The following is a 25,177-nucleotide window of genomic DNA, read 5'->3' as shown; positions in this document are numbered from 1 at the left end:
TGTCTTTGTCTAGTTTCAAACCCAACTGGTTGAAACAGACGGCTGCTCCACATTGAGTCTTGGGTCTTCCCAAGAGCCATGATTCCTTGCTTCTGTTGCACAGCGCTTGCTCGTGTCGGGTTCACTTGGGGTCAAGTTGGGGGGCAGTCCATCTTTTAATAAGTGACAAGTAAGGTCTTTAAAAATTGCCCTGAAAAAACTTCTGCTATGATTTGGTGCTATATGAATAGCGAGCATGATCCATGATGCTGTTCCAAAACCTATATGCATCTTTCAGCATTGGTGTCTTCACATATGTGCGAGTTTTCTACGCCATGGGGAGTAACAACCATGCCATCACAGATGCTAGTTTTTAGGGCTGATCACAATCCAGATAGTAATTCTTGGCCTGAAGAACATGACATTCATGCTTTCCAAAAACAATTTGGAATGCGGATTAGCCAGACCACAACACATTTTTCCTCTTTATGTCTGCCCATCTCAGATGAGCTTGGGCCCAGAGAAGCTGGCGACGTTTCTCTGTGGTTTTGATAGATGGTTGTCGCTTTGCATGGTAGAATTTTAACTTGTGTTTGCACAGTTTGCATCACTTTGTTGCATATTCAATTGAATATAAAATGAAATGATTTCTGACATGCAACAACAAAATGAGCACAATGATAGCGTGATGCAAATTGTAGACAAGGTTTGATACCCACTTTAAATTCTTTTTCGTCAATATTTTAGCAAATGTGGGTATACAGTCATTTATGGACTCTCATTATAGCATTGCAATGACCTGTATGTCATTCACTGAACTCAATATTAATTAGCCGCCAGATTTTGGTGTCCGATATTAGGTTGGTCAAAAGTAAAGTAGTAAAGGACAATCATCTCTTTCCCGTGTTGTGAATCTTGGCCCAGTGCGACGAGGATGGGGGCGCCAGGTTTTCAAGTGGATGTGCAATATATTGAAGGACTGTTCTTGTGGCCAATGGAGATTTTTTGTTATTTAGCTACACGTTTACCGCTGCTTGTTGGCGAGCACAGTGTGTTGCAATGTAATCCCAGATGGGCTTAGCATGCTGTATTTTAAATGGCAAGAAATGTCAACAAAGGTGTGGATTTGTTGTTGTTGTTGTTGTTGTTGGATGATAGACAGGGCACACGAGCTCTTGAGGCACCACACATTTGTGTGGCTATACCTATGACAGTTGCCTAAGGTGTGGAAGAAAGGAAGGGGCGGGGGGGTCCCATGCAGATTTTATGTGGCAGCTAGGCCCTAGCTGTCAGTGCTGCCACAAGAGGCCTGACACTGAGCATTAAGTGAGGTCCGGGAGGTTGTGGTACGGCTACTCTGGCTATTATAGCAGTGAAGTGCAGAAAAATGATTCAGTACATCTTGCTTGAAGCTGTGCCATCCTTACTGCTATTATGTGACGCGCGCAGAAAAAGGATGGATGACTGCAATTTTGAAGGGACAAGAAATGCACTAAGAGCACATCCTTTCTGAAAAGAATTTCACATAAAATTTGACCTCTCCAAGGGCATTCTAAAACGCCCTGTAAACAAGTGACTGCTTTAAAAGCACAACTAATGTTTGACATTGTGGAAAAGAAATAGACTTGCTCGCTTGGGTAGGTGCATGACATTGGCAGGTAAACTTCAAGATCTCCTGTGCATGTGACGTGGGCGACTGGAGACCACCTAGCAGCAAGATTCTGCACCCGTGTGTGAATCACTAATGGCGTTGGTGCTATGAAAATATTTTAAAGATGGTAATAATTCATTCAATGAATGTGTTTCCACAATAATTTGGAAAGATTATCTCACATCGGTGTCATATCAATGAATGAAACTTGGTGACATCCACCACGCACAGATCGATGTGCTTTTATTGAGTTAAAAAATCTCATCCGCATTCATCATTAAATTTGCAGCTGTGCCAAGTAATATAATTCATTGTGTCGACTGACAATGGTTTTCTTAAGTGTTCCTGAGTCTACGTCAGGGGTGTCAAACTCCTTTTTTTCACGGGCCACGTTCTAGTCATAGTTTCTTTCTGAGGGCCATTATGACTGTCAACCCAAATAAATGTATGAGCACCTCATATTACAGTATATACAGTATAGGCTACAAAACAAACTGACAAATAACTCGTTTTCAAATCAGACAAGTAAAAACTGGTCAAATATTTAAAGGTAAAAATATATTTTTAAAAGTGAAGACAATTTGCAATTCTAGTAATGACACGAATTTGATGCACAATTTGTCTTTGCGGGCCACGTAAAATAATGTGGCGGGCCGTATCTGACCCCCGGGCCTTGAGTTTGACACCTGTAGTCTACGTGGTAATATGCTTTACACAATCATTGTGTGATGTTTTTAATGCAGTGAGTGCTGCCTGAGGGTCACAGGCGTAAAGCGGTGGTTTTCCGTCTTGGCACTTACAAGCAGAGATTTATTTTTATGACATTATGTAGCATAGATGATTAAATTCATTGAAATTTTACATGGAGGAATGTTATTCTTCATTTTTCACTTGGACTAGTAGCTCAAGCAGTTATTCACAAAATTGTGAACTTGTGAACGACTCTGGCTGTCAGCACACCATCACCTAAATCCTGCATAGATGGTCTTACCGCCGCAGAGGAGGAGCTGGTACTTTCTTTGTGGGACACAGCAGCTTGATACATGGCCAGACGCTCTTTTAGTGACACAGACTCGCTGCTCTCACGGTCATCGGCGTCTGGAGCCCGACTCCCCTGAATGGGCTGTTCCTCTGCAGCTACATACACACATAAACATGAAAATGTCATCATTTCTGGGCTCTGAGTGGAGATAATACTTGATATATTTAGCATTCTGTTTTCTTATTGATGCTTTATATTTATTCAAGACAAGAGAATCTGTAACAAAGTCATCAATAAGCACACACGAGTTTATGATTCTCCATTTTGCTCAATGCACCCCCGTGGACTGCCAATTAGGGGAGACCATTGATTTTGCATTTGACTTTTCTGCGCTACAAAGCATCATTAAGCAACACAGAACGCTTCACCGTGTCTCAGCTCACACCCACACTGGACCTTTTAGCTCTTTACATGTTCGGTCTCTCGCGGCAACAATGTGGTGGGATGAAAGAAAAACCTACATAAAAATGATTTTCGCTCATTATCGGCACAACCTGCAACCTTTGAACATGCTGACATCCTACGCCTTGTTCTTTTGTCATCAGATGCAGTTTTTGCTGCATATGCATGAATTGTGATAATCATGAGAAGAGTTTGTGGAGCACTGCTGCACCTGATTCTTTAAAACATTTTGGGGTAAAATGAAGATCTCATTTGTGCCATCAAATATGCTTGCATTTATTTGTCTCAGTTTGTGCTTGGCTATGCAGTTTCTACACACTTAAATTTATGTAATGCAGTGTGTACATTGTGGTTTCAACACACAACAAGGCTTTAAAGTCAGTAAATGTCATGAGATTAACCCAATCACCTTTTATTTTATTTTTTTAATTAATTAATTAATTTATTTATTTATTTATATTTTTCTACTGAAAATTTGAATTGGTATGACAATTTTATGGCCAGGCTATAACAAACAACTAGACTGAGAAATCACTTTCTTTGTAGAACTGACACAAACTACAAAGCGTCATCGCTCCGTCCAAAGTTAGGAGTGCGTGTCTAAGAGTTGTAAACTATTTAAGGCATTGTACTTTATATACAAAAAGTGTAAAAGGTATGATTTATAGCTCACATCAGAGTAGATCCACTCCCACGCATGATCTTTTCTTCTGTTTAGCCTCATTCATCACCACATCTCAGAAGAAAATGTGATATATTTTTTTTTATATTCTTTTGCGCATTTTTCACAAGAAAGCTTGCACAATAATCAGTGTGTTTCTTGTCATGTTTTTTTCCCCACCATGTGGCTTGATTAAAGTTCTAGCTCAGAGCTGGACCAAATTGGTAAATGTATGTGTTCTGGTCACAGAAATTCCCGAGATGTTGAGGGATGAATGGTTGACAGTGCTGCCTGCCAATGCAAACAATTTTGAATAATCTTTGTAAGAGAAGTCACTGATGGCATAGTGTTCACCTCCAGACGTCAGTTTGAAAGTGATCCAGGGTGTTAGTCTTCCTTTTCACACAGTTAGCTAGGATAGAAAATGCTGCATTGTTTTTCTAACTCGCTTTGAATTTTGATCAGATTTGATACTTTTATCTAGCGTTAAGTTAATCAAATCGGGTTGAGGATTAGATTTGCTTTGGCTTTCATTATTCTTTATTTAGCATTTTAAAAGGCATATCAAAATTGACTGCCACTAAAAAGTACATAGAAAAGTACTTCATCTACAAATACAGGTATATATTAAAAAAAGAGACATCATGTACTTGATCTTATATGAACTATTTGTGTAAAAGTGTATCCCAGTCATGAACCTCACCGGCACAGGCGGTAAACTTGGTGTAAATATGCATGGTGAGTTTGCGTTCCAGTCCACTAGCCTGGAAGTGTTAATCACACTTTTAAGAGTTGAACTGCATAGTTTTAAGGTGGCTTAATCGATTTAATGCAAAGTCAGGGTATTTTTCTTCCCCTGAAGACACTAGGAGTGAATGTCTTGTTAGTTATTCTTGAGTGAATCAGCTGGGATGCACTCCAGCTTCTCTTGAAACGGCACGGTTAATTTTTTGTGAATTGATTTGCTTACATAGAGGTGAATATGTTTGTTGTCTGCTAAAACCTTTCTACTGTGACTGGGGAAACAAATCATATGTATTAATATTTTATTCTAAAAATACAATTAATCTAGTATGGCCCTCGGCGGACGAAAACGGAAATAACTCCTGACGAGGAAAATGTTCCCCACCGGATTTAGAGAGTGACTTTGAGTGGTATTAATGACTATGGTTCAAGCACCTCATGATAAAAACATACTGTCCTCATGATACCAGTTTAAGCTTTCTGTTACGAACGGCATGTTAGTGTGTGGTGAGTAATAGGCAGCCGGTGGGATCTGAAAATAAACCGTTTTTTACTGAGTCTATCCTATAAATATAGGTCAGATATCCTACACCTGAGGCTGTCTTAAAACCTCACACCAGCACGATGACAGAAGCACAATCATAACACCTTCATCTATCACCAGAGATGTATGCTCACGTCATGGTCAGGAGCTGTCACAGAGCCAGAGACCTGCTTTTTGAAGCATGACGGCAGTGACAACAGCCTCTTTCAATGGTATGTCGTCTGCAAAACTGCCATAGCTCAAAGGTGAGCTAGCCAGCCTCGGGTCTTTTTATTTAGCGCCTGTTACCGCAGCATCATGTTCTCTTGCAGAGGGAAAGATTTAGGAAGGGGAGGGGGGGGGGGAGTGTGGAGAGGCCCGTGCTATGTGAGCATGACATAAAAGAAGTATGGCCCTATCCTAATTATTATGGGCATTCAATAACGAATATGCTCTTGGCGCCAGGAAACCTTAGAAACTGCTATCATCTGCATTGTTTTACTTCTGCTGATGTGTTATACACTTTGATTTTATTCACAGTGTTACACCATAAGTGCTTAAATGTACATGCTGGTTTGGCTAAAACATGCAAATTCAGAAATTGAGTGGCCTCCCTGACTCTCCCGCACGCCTGCTGAGGAGAGGCGGAGACAAATGAGTTATTTCAGTGATTAAGGGTTACATGGCAAAGCAAGAATACTGCCCGGACTAAACACGATGGTGTCACAGCTCCCTCTCTGGGCTCCCACACACCATACGCCTTAAGCGACCCAATTTGATATTACGGACCAAAGTCTTTGGTTGGTGTGGGTTGACGAGATCGCCCCAAATGAGCTGGACTAATTGAAATGTCAGCCACGGAGGCTGATTTACTCCTCACAGATGAAAGCAAAACAGGCGCAATAATTGAGTTGTCAAATCTATCAGAATAAGTTCTTCACATGTAGACCAGATTGCCCTGGAGTGCTTCCTTGTGCTCAGCTAAGCACTTTTGTTTCTCATTCGCCACACTCTCAGAATACTGCCGATGAGCTTGTCGCCAACGATGGTGAAAACGGAAAGCGTTTCCTTGTGGAGTCAGAAATATCACATTTTGAAGCTTACAGCACAGCAACCCAGTACCACAATCGTTTCCTTTTCCACCTCCCAGCCATTAAAACAATTCATTATAAGCACAAATGCTGTCTCCTTTTTCCAATGTTCTCTTCCACTTGTGCTTTGGCTGAAATCAATTTGTACGTACGTGCTTATTTTTTATAGAAGCTCTCTGGTAATTCACAATGACTGCTTACCTTCTGCCTAGGACACACTGAACAAGTGATGTCAATAGAATCCCACTGAATAGCAAAAGGCCTTGCAACTCCAGAAAGAAATACTTATTTGAAAAAACAAGTCAAGTCCTGGATGGAGACCAATGCAATAGCTTGGAGGCCAGCTCCAGCCGCGTGCTGCTCAGCAGTGAGGCCCTGGCATGCAGTGACAGCTGATTTTATTTTAGAATCCCCCTTCGTAAAAAAATAGGATGGACTTACAGGAGAGGATTGGTGCATGCGCCTTGGCCTTTTTTTAGAATCAAGTATCAAGGTACCCAGCATGCCCTTTAACTTATGTCACAGCGGTGTTACGGACACAGACTTAACATACAGTATGGAAAATACTATAAAAAATTCTATATTCACCCGTCTGTGGCATGAGGTTACTCACATTCTCGTGAGCTTGACGACCTGTAATCCGAAAATTTGATCAGGGTGCTTTGTGTAGATATGTGTTAGATGTCATCATATTTTATTAATGAATAAATCCTATTTCACTGAATCACTGTAGAATTGAACTCTTATTATCATCAACTTTATTATAGTATATTTTTAAAACCATCCCACTGGCAGACGCACAGCTTTAGAGGGTGGATTAAACATGCACTACGATTAATATGGAAGTCAAAGTCAAAAGTCAAAGTCTGCTTTATCGTCAATTCCTTCACATGTCAAGACACACAAAGAGATCGAAATTACGCTTCCCACTATCCCACGGTGACAAGACATATTACACACATACATGCAAACAGCACAAAAAGTAAAAACAAGAAGGCACAAACAATGAACAAATAAGAGCGATGAATAAATAATCAATAAACAAATAACATAAATAAATAAATAAGAGGGGCAAAAATGGAGCAAGTGTGCATACAGCAGACAGTCAGAATATAGCACAAAAGTGGAAGTTTGTCTTCAAGTGCCCACTTCACAAATTCTTAGCAAATCTTTATATCATCTATCTGTGGAGGTTTGCTTGCACTTCCTTATAAACGTACTTTACGCACCTTGACCTGCCACAGGACTCAAACAAATCAATCTTCTTTCATTTCTTTCTTACATGGAGCTTTTAATGGAAAGGATCTGATTGTTGGTGGATCAAGGTTGTCGTATTCCCAACAATAATGGCTTCAGACCAAATAAAAAGCAAAACAAACATGCACAGTTTAACTCACTTGGAACACATGCTTTCAACACTATTTAACTTATTCAAATATTTACACTTGTTAAAACATACTTTTTCTAAAATTCCTGTGGGTGCCTGTCAATAAATTGGAGGCTATCATACCACATTACTGTGATGACATAACTTTCTTTTAATAGGAGATAAGGGGTGGACCAAAAAGGGGCGGGTCTAGCACAGGACGCCATCGAAGCTAAGGCTGTCGCGAAACAGAGCATACTCTACAACAAAATTTACAGACATAGAACAAACACGAATTTACGATAAAGGGAAAATTATAATGTAACATCATTTTTTCTTTTTTTTTTATGTTCTATTGTACTATGGAGTTATCATTTTCTGTATTTTTTTTCTTTTTTCTTGTCTTTCTTTAATGTTCGAAATAAACAAAAAAACAAACAAACAGTGTATATTGTCATTGATTTGTGGAAACAATGAATATTCTTCCAGATTAGTTGGGGACCTTCTCTGCCTTATCTTATTCTAATTAAATACTCCATCTCTCCAATAAATAGTGCATGTTGCAGCATGTGCTACATTGTTTTTTGCTTTTTTTTTGTTTTGGAAAAGTATTTACTTAAAAGTCACTAAATATAGCGTATTGATAAATCGTGGGAACACTACAAACACAAGTCGTAGGTCTCGCTTGCTACCTTGCCTGTGCTGATCTACATGTAAAGCACAACTTTCAAAATAAAAGAAGCACACATTTTACTGAAACAGTTCTTCTTTTATCCCTCCTGTGTTGCCTTGGCCCACAACATAAGCAGGAATCCCTTCATAAACCATTGACCTCAACCCAAAGCCTTTCATTCATTTTTTCTGGTGCATTATCCTTCCCCCAATACAAGCTTAAATCCATTTCACATGAATTATTCATGTCTATTTTCTCTATTATTAGCCGTGATCACTTGTGTTTACTGACTTGAGCCCATCCCGTGAGCTGTTGTTGGCAGCCCATTGACCAGAGAAAAGTGCGGTTATCGGCCTCGAGGAGAGGCTGCACTCGGCTGATAATCCCACTGAAATTGCACATGGATTTCCTGTTCCTAAAGTGAAAAATAAACGCACTCCCATGGAATACCTGATGAAAGCCTACACTAACTACCCAAAGTAAAACTAAAGAATAGCTTCTTTTTTATGCTTGTGCTAATGTTTTTGAATGATAAACAAATAACAGAAATCAATTTATGGTACCTCACATTTGAAAGGTCATATGTACCTATTCTTCTGACATTTGAATCGCTGTGGGGGGGATGCAAGCGCTTACAAATTGCACAAAAGAACGCTTCCATCACCTAGTTTCTTTTTTCTTTTAATGAAATTTGTCTTTGATTAGTCATAACGTGGGTGATTCCTTTCTTTTAGCAGCCATTAAAAAAGCTCTGACATGTCCAGCTTTATAAAGACACAGTGGGAATGTTCTGCATTGTTTGAATCACAAAATGGAATTAAAATTTGTTCCTTTTTTAATACAGGGGTCTCATACGCAAATTGTGTTGGGGCCCCTGGAGATTGGTGTGTGTATTCCACAAAAAAAATTGGTTCAAGTATTCCAAAAAATGTACAATGAATTTAATCTTCTCGATCTTTTTTAATAGCCGTTCAGAAAATTAATAGTTCCTCATTTTCTCTCTCATCTCCCCTGGTACATGTTGAGCTGAGTACTGACTTCTAATTTCATGATCATTGGAACTTTCCCTGTGCAATGAAAATATGTCAGTGTGCCTATGTGCAAACAAAAAAAATCTGTCCCCCATTTTTCTTGAAATTGGCTGTTCTCGTCGGCAACCTCACTCTTCAGCACAGGTTTTGAAAAAGATGTGATTGAGACTGGGTAGCGGGATCTTTTTATTCCTCTTGGCGTCACGTCAGATTTATATTTCCCTGAAAGCTGTCATTGGCCTGTACTATGGAAGCTCATAAGTGATTTTTGAAAAAAGGAAGTAAAGCCGCCAGCATAACGACACGGTAAAAAAACGCTTACATTCAACTGTGATGCCCAGTAGGGAGGTGCAAAAAAAGAAAATACCCAGTGGGCTATGAGTGAGACCCCTGTTTTAACATGTAAATTTATTTGTAATAAATTCATTGTAATTAAAAAATTAAAGTCACAGCCCTTTTGACAACACAATGAGAGATGCCCTGGTGGGTTACAATTGTAAAATAACATTTCCAAAACTTATTCTAAGGTACCATTATGCTGGATGTGGTAGAAAATAAAACAAAATGCATTATTCTGTTCGAGGCAGCGCTTTGGTGTTGAATTATTTTATGAAGCATGTGAGTGACACATGTAGTTGTAACAAGTAAACAAGGATTCATATAGAGCAGTTGCAGGGGGATCTGTGGGGGAGCTTTGCATCTGTTTAAAGAAGAGTTACCGCACCACTGTGCTTTATTTAAACTTGACGGCTTTGCGAGAAAAAAAGTCCCCCAGCGTGACTCCTGCCACTCGAGAACAACTCTTGCCGCCACTGTCAGTCATTTGACCCTGCAGATTACGCGACGTCAGTGACAACCTGTCAGCGACGACAAAAGCCGCTACGCGGTCAGGAGAACATGACGGGAGAGGATCATCAGCCGGCTCCAGGTTTAAATTCCTTGTGGAGTTCCAAAGGTGTACTGGCATAGTGAAGCTCCCAATTTGTTTGCTTGTGTGTGTACATTTGTGTTTCTGCTGTGATCTGCAGATCTACAATTAAAAGCTTTTGATAAAATACTCAAAAATAAAGGCATTCCAATTTTTCCCTTGATGAAAATTGTTTTGAAAGACTGGCACAATATCATGCAAATGAGCCACTGCTCACCTGGAGCCTCATTTATCAGAGAGTGGTTCTAAATTTATTCGTATGACTGAAATTTAGTATGTGTAAGTAAAATAAAATCGATGTTTATGGAATGCACGGACAACTTTTGTACATGCAATGAGAAGCAATGTTGTTATTAAAAGAATAAAAATAACATGGGAGATTTTTTTTCAAATAGTTTGACAAAAAAAAAACAAAAAAAAAAACACGTCACCTTTGTACTGGAGGCGCACACCCACAGAGCTATCCTGACTGAATAGTGCATGAATTTATTCAGCCAGCCCACATGCATGGCAGATTATTTGGGCATTGAATGAATTCAATCATTTCCTGATTACACCTGAGTTTGTTGCGTGATGGTATGTTTATTAAAATGCAGGTGCAATCAGATTTTTTTTCCCTTCCCTACATAGGGGGGCTGGGCTGATTATTTCTAAATGTTTTTGTGGAATATCAAATGGAATTTTTCAAAGAAAAGCAGATGTTTGCAGATAACTTATTTTGATTAATCACAAACAATCAGATTTCACCACGGAATAGAGAAATCAGATAATTATTACTTTTGAGAACCTGAAATCAGAAGATTCAAACAATCTCTTAGTTAAAAATGTCTCTACTCAATTATTAAGATATGAGGCGATTAATTTGATAATCGATTTATTATCGATTGATTGCTTTTAACTCCTGTCCTCTACAGTATACGTACATCGACATTATGCAGTTGGGAATAGAAGCAATGTTAACAATTGGAGTGCCAACTATACATACTAAGTATTACATAAGTTGTGTACACGCTATAAGGGCAGTATGGTTTTAAAGTGTGCGTGCCTCTTTGTTTATCCTCGCTGAGCTAAGGTCTCATGAGGTTCGCCTAGGTCTTGCATGACGCTGACATGGTGGTGGCTTAATGTGCTACTTGTACTGTATTTTTCCCAAACCTTTGGTGAAATTCCCAATTGTACAACCTCGAGGGGCATTGAACTTTGAAGCAGACTGAATAGTGAGTTGTGAGTTAACTGGGCCAACACATGCACAAACACACACGTGCTTGCACACACTCATACATACACACTCACAGTTTAGTGTACACACCGTTATCACAATCAGCTGAAAACAAACTACAGGCGAGTTCTCCACTGTTGCTATCACAGTCTGAAGGCATAGCATCTAAAAGACATACTAGTTATCTTTTGAGAGTGAAGTGTCCTTATTAAAAGCGTTCCTGGCCGGGAGTCTTATCTGGCAAGAATAATCGAGTGTTCCCAAGATGCCTTTTTCCGTGTACTACAGCAAAATGTGTTATTTGAAAGAGCCTGTGAAGAACACCGGAACTCCCATCACACATTTACATTACATTTTCATTGAAAGTACTCACAAAAACTTTCATCCAGACAAAAGGCCATTGGCTTATCTCGTGGTTGATCGGGCAGCACAATACATCTGGATGTCGCTTGTTTGGATGGTGATGCATGGATGCTTGTCACTTCCTGGTTAAAGAGAGAACAAAAGGGGGAGAGCTGTCACATCACAACACCTGCGCTTTTGTTTTTTTTACTGTGTTGAACAAACGGTGACACCTCAGGTCATCTCAGAACCTCAGGACAGCAGCTGTTTTACCCATGTATTTAAAAAGTACCCATGTATTTCAAAAAAAAAAAAGCTATAAAGTCATATCCACAGGTAATTTGTTTCATTCGTAAAATAAAAGGATAACGCAACATTCGAGAGTGGAAGAAGAAAAATCCAGTAGATTATCATGGAGGGGGTCTTTCACTTTCTCTCACACTAAATTTGTATCTACATTTTCGGTCCATGATATTGTGCCTCTATTCAATTAAACTTTATTTCTAAAGCACTTAATAAAAACAACTGCAGCCTTAACAAAATGCTATTCCATAAGAAGAGGCGAGGAATAAGATTTCTCGATAGATCATCAGTGCAACGTCATTACTATGCTACCAAGAACTTTGCTCTGCAATTTCAAGACACCATTTAGTAGAAATAAACATTAATATTTATGAGAGGGATCAGTCGATCATGATTTCTTTATCTCAGAGGTGCAGGCATGTTTATGTGGAGAAATAACCAGTAATGGATTTAACCAAAATCTAGGATGATCAGGGCTGTATGTTTGGGCAAGGCATCGGGGTATTTGCTTAGCTTGTCATAAAAAGTCTCCAAAATCAAACCATTCGCACAATTACTCTGCACTTTGTTAGACTGGCGCTGAGCACAAAAATAGAGTACGTTAAATTTCTGAAGCCAATATTGTGGTGTTTCTGCTTGCTTTGGACTCAAAAGCCAATCAAGTGTAAGATCTAAAGTTAGTTGACAAAATTGCTGGCAAAACTTCAGAATTCCAAAGCCACATATAATTGGAAACTCAGAAGCACTTTCTTTGCGGAAACCAGATGGAGAGATGAAATGGAGTGGATGAAGAGCAGCTGTACAAAATCATGTCTGCTTGTATAGGTTGATCCATAGGGAATGTGCATGTTGTCGAAATGACATTCTGACAAAGTCAGATTTGAATCCAGGTTTACTGGCTGGCAATTACAATCACAAAAAGTGCTGTTCATTTGGTGTACGCACAGTGCACAAGTAAATATATGGATGAGCACGATATCCATTGGCTGGAAGTGCACTTGGTTGAACATGAATAGATTCTACCCCGCTGTATTTCATTAATTCTCCACGTTAGGAATAAAAAACGTCAATGAGGACGCGTCCTTGGTGAAATGTTTTTCTTCCGCAAGCATTTTGTCACAACTTAGAAGTCAGCCTACACGACATGTTTTTCCATTTGCAAATTCAGTGTGTGCGTATGTGTGAGTGTGTGTGTGTGTGTTTGCAAATGTATGGGTGTTTGTTTTATGCAAATTATGTTTTCCCCGTAGTGGTCTTTGAATTGCAGGGCGTCATCATGGAGCCACTCTAGTCACGCAATGCACACGGTGCCTGTGGCAAAATCATGCAGTTATTAGATGTCAACCAATTATTTAAAAAAAAAATACTCTGAGAAAAAAAAAATGTTGTCAAACCTGCAAATCTCCCAAACGTTCTCATTTGCATCCCCCCTCAAACTATCACACACTCACAGCCATCATGGAGCGTTCATAATCATCTCCTTTCTGTCACTGTCATTCTGACTCTTTCTCGAGTGACTCTCACCTCGAATGAAACTCAATTCACTGAGCTGCACTAAGCATCGTCACATGGTTTTAACTGACTCCCCAGTGCTTCATGTTTCACAAAATGTGCCTTTGACTTCACAACAGAAGGGAATCACAGATGTTACTCACTGAAAACAAGTACATATTAGAAATGGTACTTGGACTGGGTACAGGAATGACATATGGCACAACAAAATATACGGAATTCGTGTCCACAATGGGCGCTTTTGAACCAAAACAAAGGAACAGAGTAGTGGTACCAGCAGCAACGCTCCGACATTTTTCAGTTGTGTGCAAATTTTTATACATATTTGCATCTACGGTACAGTATTTTCCGGACTATAAGGCGCACCTTCACTGAATGGCCCATTTTAAAATGTTGTCCTTATATAAGGCGCACCAGACTATAAGGCACACCATTAATGCATCATGTCAGATTTTTAATCCAAATCAAATCATTCTCCATTTTATCTTTTTTATTTCAACTTCAGACGCAACAAATTACTTTATAATCACAAAATAATGATCCATAGTCTTTTTGATTCATGATTCATAGTCGTCAGCAGGCCACTTATGATTGATTTCATGACACAATGCTTCTGGCCAGTTTGAATTTAGGAATTTGGTCCATATATAAGGCGCACCGGACAATATGGCACACGGTCGGCTTTTGAGAACATTTTAGGTTTTTACTAGGTGCGCCTTATAGTCCAGAAAATAGGGTACTTTTTTGGTCCCCATGTGGAGGAAGAACGAGGAGAAAATTAAAAGGGTCTCACTCATGCCAGTGAAGGTGAATGGGTAATGGTCTCCAGCACATTTACAGAAGGAATAATCAGTAAGAATAAATCATGGCAATCTGTCTGAACAATGGCAAACCTTCACAATGGAGAATCAATTCATGGGAAAGGAAATTTTGATCCACTTAAAAGAATTTCAGCTAATGAAATCAATTCTGGCCATCTGGGACCATTTCCTGTGATATAAACCAACTGCAAGGCCATTCAACTGGGGAAATAGTGAAACCATGGTAACAGTGATGTGCACATAATATTGCCTGGAGAGATGACTCTGTGCCATGTGTCCTTCATGGATTCGTCACATTGGTGTCTGCCCATTAGAAGGAGACATTGACTGATCGACCGTCACGCGGACCGAAACGTTACGTTTTTGTCTTGTGTCAACCTCTATCAGTTTCGTTTTCTACCAATAATCTTTGCTCCGACTTTCTCTGCTTAATCTGATTCATTTGTCCTCTCTTGTTTGTTCTGTGTCTTATTCTACTTTTTAACCTGGCAATTCGTCAAGGCTTAGAAATATTTTGATTTTGCAAGAAATATTACTGGGCGCAAGGGTGCTAGAACATGAAAGTATTGAATAAAAAGTGACTTCAACTTGCAATTCAGGAGCACTGCTAAATTTGAGTCCCTTTTTATATGAATTCACTTCTGGTTTCAACAGCTCAGTTTTGATTGTTTTTCTGCAGAACTTTTGTTTACTTAGTTTTTGTGATACCAAAACAGAAGGGTACCATGACAGCAAATGGGGAAATGTCATGACAACTTTTGATCCACAAATAAAGTATGACATCGGCAAGACGTAGCCACGTCTCGGCATGTTGATCTATCCTTTATACTTTTTCCATCAGCCTTTCCCTTGTCTCATCACTCTTATTCAACTTTTGTGTCGTCTGTGCCTTCGTTGGTCTTGCAATCGCTGTGTTTACCTATAATTATAGCTGGCAGATTTGTGCTGTTGCAAGAGAAAAAAAAATAGAAGAAATCAAAATATAGAAAAAAATAAAGCAGCCCTTATTCCACTGAACAGCACACAGATCTTGCAAAGAGAGAAAGCAGATAATGTGGACTTTGCGTGCTGTTTGTGCAACGTTTCTCCAGGTGTTCTGGCTTTTACCTTCTTCCAAAAACATGTTTCCTGGGGCAATTAAAGACTGAAGGTTTAATATATGTGTGTCTATATGTGCCCTGTGATTGGTTGGCAGCCAGGCATCTGAGGAACAGGCTCCAACTTTGAGATAAAAAAAATAGTAATTGCCCAAAATAATATAAAATATACCACAATGACAAAATATTATAATAGCACTTCAAACATTTAGAAATATTTTCAAACATAGTTGTGCCTAGCTGTATTAAGGGTTGAATCGACTTCACTGCTCAGCATGAAATATTAGTGTGCTGATAGCTAATCATGAGTTTTTTTGCATATCATCATCCAATCATCCAGAACTTTCCAATTGCCTGGTTTATAAAGCTCCGGAGAGAAACAATATATTTGTCCATATATGCACCTCTCCCTCAGAACAACCAGCAGTTATTGCAATGTAAATAGATATTTTTGCCCGTGAAGAAAATCTTCCTTGATCAGCCTTATTCCGATTTAATGTTCTGACACTTATCGGTGAAAATGATCTGCCCACAGCTGGCATAGTGAAGGCGTGCTGGAGTTAATTTGTCGCCTCCGGTGCAGTCAAGATCAAAACCTTTTCAAGTTAAAAACTGACTACCCTAGGCTAGCAATAGACATCTATGGCTATGTATTTATCAGGAGAACTAGCTCATAGATGAACACCACCAATGACAATTGTGATCCCATGTACTCTCACATGCAGGAGGCTGCCTGCCAAAATGTGGAGGCAGAATTTTGCCGCTGCAGCGCATGCTTTATTTTTTTGTTTCGATAGTTTTATGAGCTCGGGAAAACTATGTAACATATAAATATTAAATGCAGTGGCACAACAATCAAACCACAAAACATGTGCGTTTAATCTATCATTTTGCCATCTCTCCATCCTGGTATATATTCAATTGAGTGTTTCATATGCAACCAGTCCCTCATTCAATTTGTAATTCACATATTATCTCGGTATTTTTGCAAAGGAATGTAATGCCTCAGAGATGTCATTTAATGATTATGTCTGCGGAGTAATGCAGGTTCCCGTGGCCAGTAAGTGACTCATGGGAGCCTGCCAAGAAAATAGGTCACTCACAATTTGGGAAAATCATTTCAAATTAGATTGCACCTTGCATCTGGAACACGTGCAGCATACACCACTCACAAGCACTGTGACATTTCTTTGGCCTAAGTGCCTGATGGCTTTTCTGGCACAGCAGCTCTCAAACATAACCCACACTGCACCAGGCAAACCTTCTTCAGCCAGTGTTCTTCATTCCAGTAGTCCATGTCATATAGATGACAATAAAAATAATCCAAGGTGAAAGTCCAAGATGAATAAATGATCTTTTACCACCTATTTCACCGGCAGGGGGTCAAGGGGGAAGTTAGAGGTGGCTAAGGATAAGTGGTTCAAAAAATGGATGGATGGATGGATGGATGGATGGATGGATGGATGGATGGATGGATGGATGGATGGATGGATGGATGGATGGATGGATGTAGCTTACTGATGGATGGATGGATGGATGGATGGATGGATGGATGGATGGATGGATGGATGGATGGATGGATGGATGGATGGATGGATGGATGGATGATGCAGATGTACCTAATGTTATGGCAGATGAGCAGATGATCAAGCAAGTGATGGATCACTTTATACATCACTTTATTCATTCTTAATTTATTGTGTAATTTTTGCTAGCTCCCTGACGTCAAAGCTAATCATGAGATCTCACGAGTAGCACATGCCTTCTGTTGATATTATGCAATACATTCTTCTTTTGAAGGTCATCTAGGCTTTCATGCAACACTACCCCCCCCTACCCCCCGCCCCCACATACACACAGTTTGTGGACTGTTCATTATCTGCTTTCTCTCTTTGCAAGACATGTGTGTACTCTTCAGTAGAATAAAGACTGCTATTTTTTATACTATTTTTTTTTCTCATGCAACAACACAAATCTGCTAGCCATCATTATGGATAAACACAGCAATTGCAAGACAATCTTATACAAACATAGGCACAGAGGAGACAAAGTTGAGTAAGAGTGATAAGACGAGGGAAAAGCTTGTGAAATGGAGTGAAACTATGAAGAAGGGATTATATAAATTTAAGGCTCAGTAAAAGATGCAAAAAGTATAAAAGACAGACCAACATGTGGTATGGGATTCCAAAACGTATGTATATCTAATTTCAGCAAAGCACACAAATGAAGGCATCGCTCAGCCACATGGGGGATTTTTATACTGATAGAACCCAAACTGAATGCCAGCCAATTGCAGGACACACATAGACAACCAGTCACACTCACGATCACACAATTTGGAGTGGTCAGTTGTCCGACATTGTTTTGAAAGAAACCGGAATACACAGAGAAAACTTCACACAGAAAGGCCAGAGCCATAATCAAACCCTTCATTTCTGAACTGTTAGGCCGACAGTATGCCACCCTTTTCCTGAGTAACATTAGTATATAGAAATATCAAAATAAATATATGTAACTTGATGAGATTTTTTTTCACAGTAACTTGGTACTTGCTTGAAACTTGACAGTTTAAACCTTTAAAAGCCAACCAAGAGACGAATGACGACATGTATGCGAGCTTGAACAATTAAACGGAAGAGAAAAATATTTGCCGTTTGGCTAGTACTATGATAGTCTGAGGAGTTGATGAATGAGGAAAATGAGAGAGAGAAGGGACAGTAGAGCAGGCAATTATGGAGGACCACGAATTAGCACTGATTAGTAAGGCGGAAGTTAGAGAGGATGAAAAATGGAAAAGCAATTAGTTCTGATGCCATTAAACGCTACATCGTTGGGGAACCTCTTCAAAAATTACAAGCCCAACTAATTTAATACGTTTGAAGGGCATTTTTTGTAGCTTACTGAAAAATAAAAGTTAGACAGAGGCAACAGTCAAATTGCAACTAATGCATCCGAGCAATGTCACATCTCACCTGTCTTTTGGGTTTGGTCACGTGACATTCCTGATGCAAGTCTGATGTCAATTTCAATCAGCAGTAGGAGGCAGTGCTGAAGCAAAGGTTTTTGATTCATGGCTCTCAAAGAACCCTAAACCATCTGAACTCCTGCTGTGCCATCAGTATTCCCCATTTTTGCTGGTATATAAGCAAAGCCAAGTGATACAAATACGTATAACATGACATTTTTCTTTGTTTTATTATTATTCCTAAACTTTTTATCGGCTCTACATGTAAACATCCTCAGACTAGCAGTTGGCTTTGGATATAGTAATTCCTGTAATTACCCTCCAGAGGCCACCAACTGACAACTGTTGGCAGCACCAAATGATGACTCACTCTGATTCCATTTTTAACAGGAGCACATTGCAAAGCAGTACAAAAACACCGGGGTTCCGATCAATGAGTTCAATGTCATTCCAAAGGTTATTTGCGCCAGAAGCGCCCTGTGTGTGTGCGTGTGTGCGCGTGTGTTAATGTTTCATGATTAATTTGCTAAAATGTGAACTTCATTTGAATTCTAGCGTTTCTATCCGTACATTCCATTATTTTCTAGTGCATTATTTTTTTAGTGCATCTTTGTTTTCCATAGTCTTCAATAAAATAGCAGTCTTGGCTTTTAATAGTGCTTTGGCTCCATCCTTTCAGAATATAAATCATATTTCACTCTCTTTCATCATGCTTGATGCTATCTTGATGTTCAGGGAGCATCAGCAGCCACATCAACTTGCACTGCTATTTATACATGACGTATTACAATGTGGCTTGGAGATGTAGCTCTGTTTTTAGCTCTTCCGAAAACTGTGTACGGCTGGTCAAGGAACTAACATTGGTTGACACCGGACACAACAACTTCTTACTGAAGCTTAACCGCAAAAAGGTACTTAATTTTTGGTTGCATGCGATTTCAGTGTGGTAAACTGATGTCATTTTACCTCTTTTCTTTGATTGTAGTTTCAATGGTGGCTGGTGGAATTTTTGCCAAAAGACCGGGAGGGGCCTTACAGAAATATGTATTTATATTATTTACATAATATATTTAGATTTTAACATTTACATAGTTATCTATGATTGCATTACTCTTTTAATTATTGTCCTTGAATAGCACTTAAAGCTGCTGTTGTGCAGTGCTGTATGAATGAAGTTGAGTGAAATTATTGATATTTTTGAACTATTGACATTCGAATTAAGGCAAAAATAGACATCCAGCTGGGGATTGAACTCATGTCAGAAAAATCATCTCCCTTCACTGATGAAACAATTCTGCCACACTCTGTCACCATCATCAAAGGCCTTTTTTTAAGATAGCCTACGGTAAGTGCAGAAGATATGTAAATTTATTGAGATATTTATGATTATTCCAGTCTGTAAATCCATTTTAAATGTGCTTATCCATGCAACACAAGGTCTGTGTTCTCTTCTCAAAATATTTGAAAGTAACTTCACTGACTTGAATATGAAACAAAATTAGATACCCTATAGGAGAGCCTGGTTGAGCCACACCCAGTATGGCTACCAGGTTGACCCAATGTGTTGACCAGAATGAATGTGGAAAGTTCTGGTTCAATGCTAGAAGGAGAAACCATCACTGTTGATGTACTTCTTGACTTCAGTATGTGTGTGTTTGTGTGTATGTGTGCATGCATGTGGGGGTGTGTGTGTGAGAGTGCGTGTGTGTGTGAGTACGATCACGTTTTACTTTCATGAACATGGTGGATCATCGTCTCCGGATTTGCAGTCCCATGCAGAGCACAGAGGCACAACGCAAGGCTTTTGCACAGCTGTCGCTCCTCAGTCTTGTCAAACCTCTTGTTCAATGGACATCTAAGCTCTGCTTCGCAGTCTGCTTTTCATGAGGTCCAATAAGATAAGCAGCAGATAAGAAGCCAAACATTTTCATCGGAAATCTCAACATGGAGACAACTTCTCTTTATATGTGATGCCAGGCAGGGATGAAAGATAAGAGCCTTGACAAAAGGATAGATAGATGATAAGCTCTTGCATCTTAACCTACTGTTAATGCAAACGATTGGTGACACAGCAAATATGTACGGTATTTGTAAGATGTGAAAAATTATTGTGGCAGTAGACGTACGGACATGTATGTTATGCTTCACCCCGAGGCACCCGATAATGCATCCTGTAGTGAATTATGATCATTTCTAATATTTTATGTTGGGGTAAACATCCAATTTCAATTAAAAATCTGCCTGCCTATGTTACATTTCCCTCCCAAAAAACCCAGTCTACCTACTCCACCGGATTTAGTCCCAGCAGGTATAGTTTAGCCAACGTTGTGCCATCAAACTGTCAAAGGCGCCGCTCAGATACGAAGGATGCACCCCACACTCCGTACACTAGACCGCCCACCTTGGGGCATAAGAGACAATTTCTCAAAAAGGTGCAGCAAGTCTGCAGGAAAATCATGATATGTCAACAGTTCTACATCTAGGAAAATAGAGGCCCATATGTTTGAGGAGTAGACTGAACCTGGCCTCGACCCATATTTCTGACAGAGCACACTCAAAAACAAGACAGAGCAAATGAAGGCCAATAGCTTGTTTATGAAAATGACTCCTGTGCCACATTTGACAGTCTCACTGGAACCATTGCCAGAGCCCAGGCGGGCAGCAACAAGTCATCAACACACAGCAGATTTGCAACTGGCATCCAATGGCCCCGCTGCCAACCCCATTAAAAGATTCGAATCAGTGAAAGCGAGATGTCAGAGATGCCTGGTAAAAGTTAATGGAAATTTTACTAGCTCAATAGACTTGTTGGAGATGACAGCGTCCACATCGAGTCCGGATTACTTAACTGAGTGCAATCAACAATGCTGGTGTATGGGTTTTTGGCTTTCCTCAGGGATTGGCTATTTTCCCATGATCCCCTCTTTGCGTGTGTGTTTTGACTAAACAACTGTTTAACGGGAGAGGATTTACTCTATGTAATGGCTTCAAAATAAAATCATAGAAGCAGACAGCTTGCAATTGCCAAACAGGAACGTGAAAAACTAAACTAAATGAGCCCTATGTGTAAGTGGTGGTGAGGATATATAATTCAGTTGTGCAACATGTTGGCCTATGCTGAGAAAACATTCCAAGCCACCAGCTCTGCTCTCTAAATTTATTCCTCATGATGTCACCTTACCTTGCTGGGACATCAAGAATCAAGTGACACAAATCCCCGTAATAATTTTCTTTATGGTATCTACTCTATCTGTCATAAACATTGACACCCCATTAGATTTTTGTTTCAAACATAACAATAATGTCCGAAGGAGATATTTAACATGTAAATCGTGATCATCTCACGGACTGATGCATATATTCATAAAGGTTATAAACGTAAAACCCTCCAGGTGATAATAACCGAGATAATACGGTATCGGTAGCAATGACATCCTAACCTATAAATGACATTATGCCACACTACCACCCGCTGGCCAACAGCCGCCAATACATCAGTGCAGAACATCATGTGGATTGCGTTATTTATCCAATACAATGCAAATAAACGGTACAATACAGTTGTTTGGGATTATGCTATCAAGCAATGCAGACAAAATATCATTGTAATCTGATGAGTAAATGGGAACCTTGAACGAGTAGTGTGTCATTTGAGAGTTATATTTACACTACTCTGAAGGACAAAACAGCTCTGCAAGCTATAAAACAACAAAAGATACATATGAGAGCAGTGAGATGCATTTAGCCACTTTTATTTAAAACACTTGCCTTGGGACCAGCCCCACCGAGCAGGTGCAACAATATGGAATTACATATCATGACTTTCAATCAAACTAGTCAGATTGTTAATGTTTTAAGAACTTGGAAGAGGTATTTATGATATACTTTACTCAAATGGTCTCATACTGGATATATACAGTGCTTAAATCGGTTGTGATTATACAGCACAGGAGTACATTCCAGTTGTGGCGTATGTGCATGGTGAACCCGGCATGATAAGAGATGACATAGTCTGTACCAAGCATGTAAATCTTCATGTGTGCATTCTTCCTTGTGTGTAAAGCGATGATCAAAAGGTCACATGCATGCTCTAAACACAAGCCTGCCTCCACCAAAGCACATCTCGCAAAGAAAACATGCTCTTTGCACTTTAGATAAATCTGCCCATTATCGTACGCTCGGGCTTAATGGAACCAGACTTTACTCCCACAGTGGGGACATAAGTTCTATGACCACTTAGGAGCGTGTCAATCTGCCCAACCAATGACATGACATCCTTTGAATAATTGAAATGGGGACCAGCAAGAAAAAAAATTTGGCAAAAATCAAATATTAAGATTTGCCGTAGGAAGGAGTCATAGAGCCAACGAATATACAATACAACTATATGGATGGACGGACGGACTGATGCATAGATGGAAGGTGTACCTAATTCTGTGACTGATTTAGCCTTTCTCATGTAACTAACTACACAGTCGCTTGAGGAAAAAAAATTACATCAAACAGATGGAACATGTTAACACAATGATGTTATCGGGAAAAAAAAGATTACAAACAGCACACTAATGTATCCGCAAGCAATTCAATAATGACCTGAAGGCTGAGGCACAGGCAATTTGCAGTCCATTTGGTCAAACCTCTAAAGCAAGTATTATTAACTCGAATGCTTCATATCACATGTGTAGCCAAAAATATCTCGACACCTCTCCAATTATCTGCTTTACTTTTGCCAGAAAAGTTCAAATGACAAAAACAGGGTCATTCTACACGCTAAAAGCAAATATCAGTTTTCTCTGCTCCACTGAAGAGAACAAAAAAAAAAAACATCCAAATACACAATTCTGGCTCTTTTATGTTTTTGATGCAGATCATTAGCTCAAATCATCTGTGTGGAGTATTTATACCTCATTTGCCAGATGTGACATCAAGTGATCCTGGTTCACTCTCTTTTTAGAGATGTTTGATCTGAGTCCAGCTACAGCCGACGTATAATTACTGGGTTATTTTTGAAATCCTTGTGAACCGTACAGCTGTCTCAAATAACAGGGTTTTGAATGGCACTATCCAATGGCACTGTACTAGTGTGTCTGTGCTGTGCCACTGACTGGCATGACTACGTTCCCCATAATGCACTGGCTCAGGATTGTGTTCTGGCATTGAGAAGAGGATTTGGAGCATGGTGAAGTTTCCATCCACCATCATCCCAAAACTTGCTGCAGTAAATTTCATAACCACAATGGGTCAAAAAGTAGGTCGTCTGGGATTTTCAAAGTCATCATTAGATACTCGGAAAATATGAGTGAGACTTTCCTCTCAGGTTGCCAGATGAGATGGAAAAACGGATTAGGAGACATGTATTCATATAGACATGGGTATTCAATTCAACCAAATAATACAATAAGTCCAAATAACTTTTTCAATACTTAAACTACCAATGCTTTTTTAAAGTATGTCACAACTTTCTACATTATTTTCTAAGAATTTAGAGAGTAGGTAAGAAAAAGGTTGTTATCTTTTCAGTGTTTCCTGTGTGGCAATTACTTGGAGTTGTAATTTTTGTACAATAACAAATAAAAAAAACAATTAAAAGAAAGAAATGATGGGGAGGTGATAAATTTCCCAAGTGTGTAATTTCCCCACAGTAATCTGTCTACCAGATGTTTGGCCTGCTACTTGTGGCTTCTGCATGCATTTTTCACATTTCTTTTCAGCTTCCTTGTTGAAATCTACACGACACAGGAAAATACAAGGCAAGGCTCTGTTGACAAGCAAAAAGTGGCAAATGGAAGAAAGAATAAAGGAATTTAAGAGTTTCTATACTTACGGTGGACTTCTCAAACATCCTCTTCAGACTGTCAAGCGGGATGTCAAACCTTTCAATTCTCTTAGCAGCTTGCAGGTCCTCTTTGAAAACTGGATCTTCTAATGTCTCTACCTGTAGCCCATGATGGCGTTGCGAGTGGATGCCTGAGGACGCTGGGCTCGCAGTCCCCTCTCCATTTCCTGATTGAATTTCCATTGTACTCACGAAACTCTATCCGCCACCTTCCTTCTCCCTTCAGACGAGGACGTGTATCGCGTGGGTGAGAAGATGAAAGACTAAGAGAAGGTGAATGAAAGATTGTTGCAGGATTCCTCTTTGTGCGAGGAGCTACACAAGTTGAGCAGGCTGGAAGGAGGAGGAGAAAGGGAAAGTTGGCCAATTTTTTTCCCCTCATCTTCACTGTAATTACTCACACAGAAGGAAAAAGAGTGAAGCTGCCAGAGCAAAGAACGGAGCAGAGAAGCTGTTCTGATTCAATACGATTAACCTTAAAGAGAAAAATGTGTTGCACGGACGGTGACGACCAAAGAGAAAACTATCACATTTTATCCTGCTAGCCAGCAAGTAAATGAACTCCACATTTGTTTCACTTATACATCGATGGAGGTCTGTAATCAAGATGACATTCAAGTTATACTCTGTTTTCCCCCACAAAGAAAAAATATGTTTTTCACATAAAAATTGAATTCACCTGACCACGAGGGAAACCTGGCTCACTTCCCGTAAACAGATGAGCACCACCCATCCTGTCTGTCACTATTTCCTTTTGCCATTAAAAGGGAGGGTTGCCAGTGCCGCAATCATGTACTGCAGGGATTTCCAACACCCCGTGGTCATTAATTAACTTTTAAAATGTTTAAAACTTGAATCAAGTCATATGTTGAGCAGGGAACTGCTGCTTCTGATGATACATAGTAAGTGAGGGTGCCATGCAAAAGTGGTAAGATGGAAAAATCTTGAAAGTCAGAGCCATGAATAAAGAAAATAGAAAGAAATCACGAGT

The 25,177-nt window shown here is 39.6% G+C and overlaps 1 protein-coding gene across 2 annotated transcripts in view; it reads right to left on the bottom strand.

Moving 5' to 3' along the window:
* Nucleotides 1-24,548, bottom strand: part of xirp2a (xin actin binding repeat containing 2a) — a 39,583-nt gene extending 15,035 nt beyond the window's left edge. The window contains exons 1-3 of one of the 2 annotated variants that reach the window (XM_088368761.1): nt 24,175-24,548; nt 11,684-11,795; nt 2,622-2,767 (exon numbers count right to left, since the gene is read on the bottom strand). In XM_088368761.1, the coding sequence (XP_088224887.1) occupies nt 2,622-2,767; nt 11,684-11,795; nt 24,175-24,369 (453 nt within the window). In that variant the 5' untranslated portion in view covers nt 24,370-24,548. Of the gene's footprint in view, nt 1-2,621; nt 2,768-6,294; nt 6,454-11,683; nt 11,796-24,174 lie in introns of those variants that run through there. The other variant, XM_088368762.1, reaches the window with a different exon arrangement.
* Between the last annotated feature and the right edge of the window lie 629 nt (nt 24,549-25,177).

The sequence above is a fragment of the Syngnathus floridae genome, chromosome 2, assembly GCF_059516105.1.
Source record: "Syngnathus floridae isolate MCC-2025c chromosome 2, RoL_Sflo_1.0, whole genome shotgun sequence".
NCBI classification, from domain to species: Eukaryota; Metazoa; Chordata; class Actinopteri; order Syngnathiformes; family Syngnathidae; genus Syngnathus; species Syngnathus floridae.
Note: the sequence above shows the minus strand (reverse complement) of the source record. Positions and strands in the feature narration are given on the sequence as shown.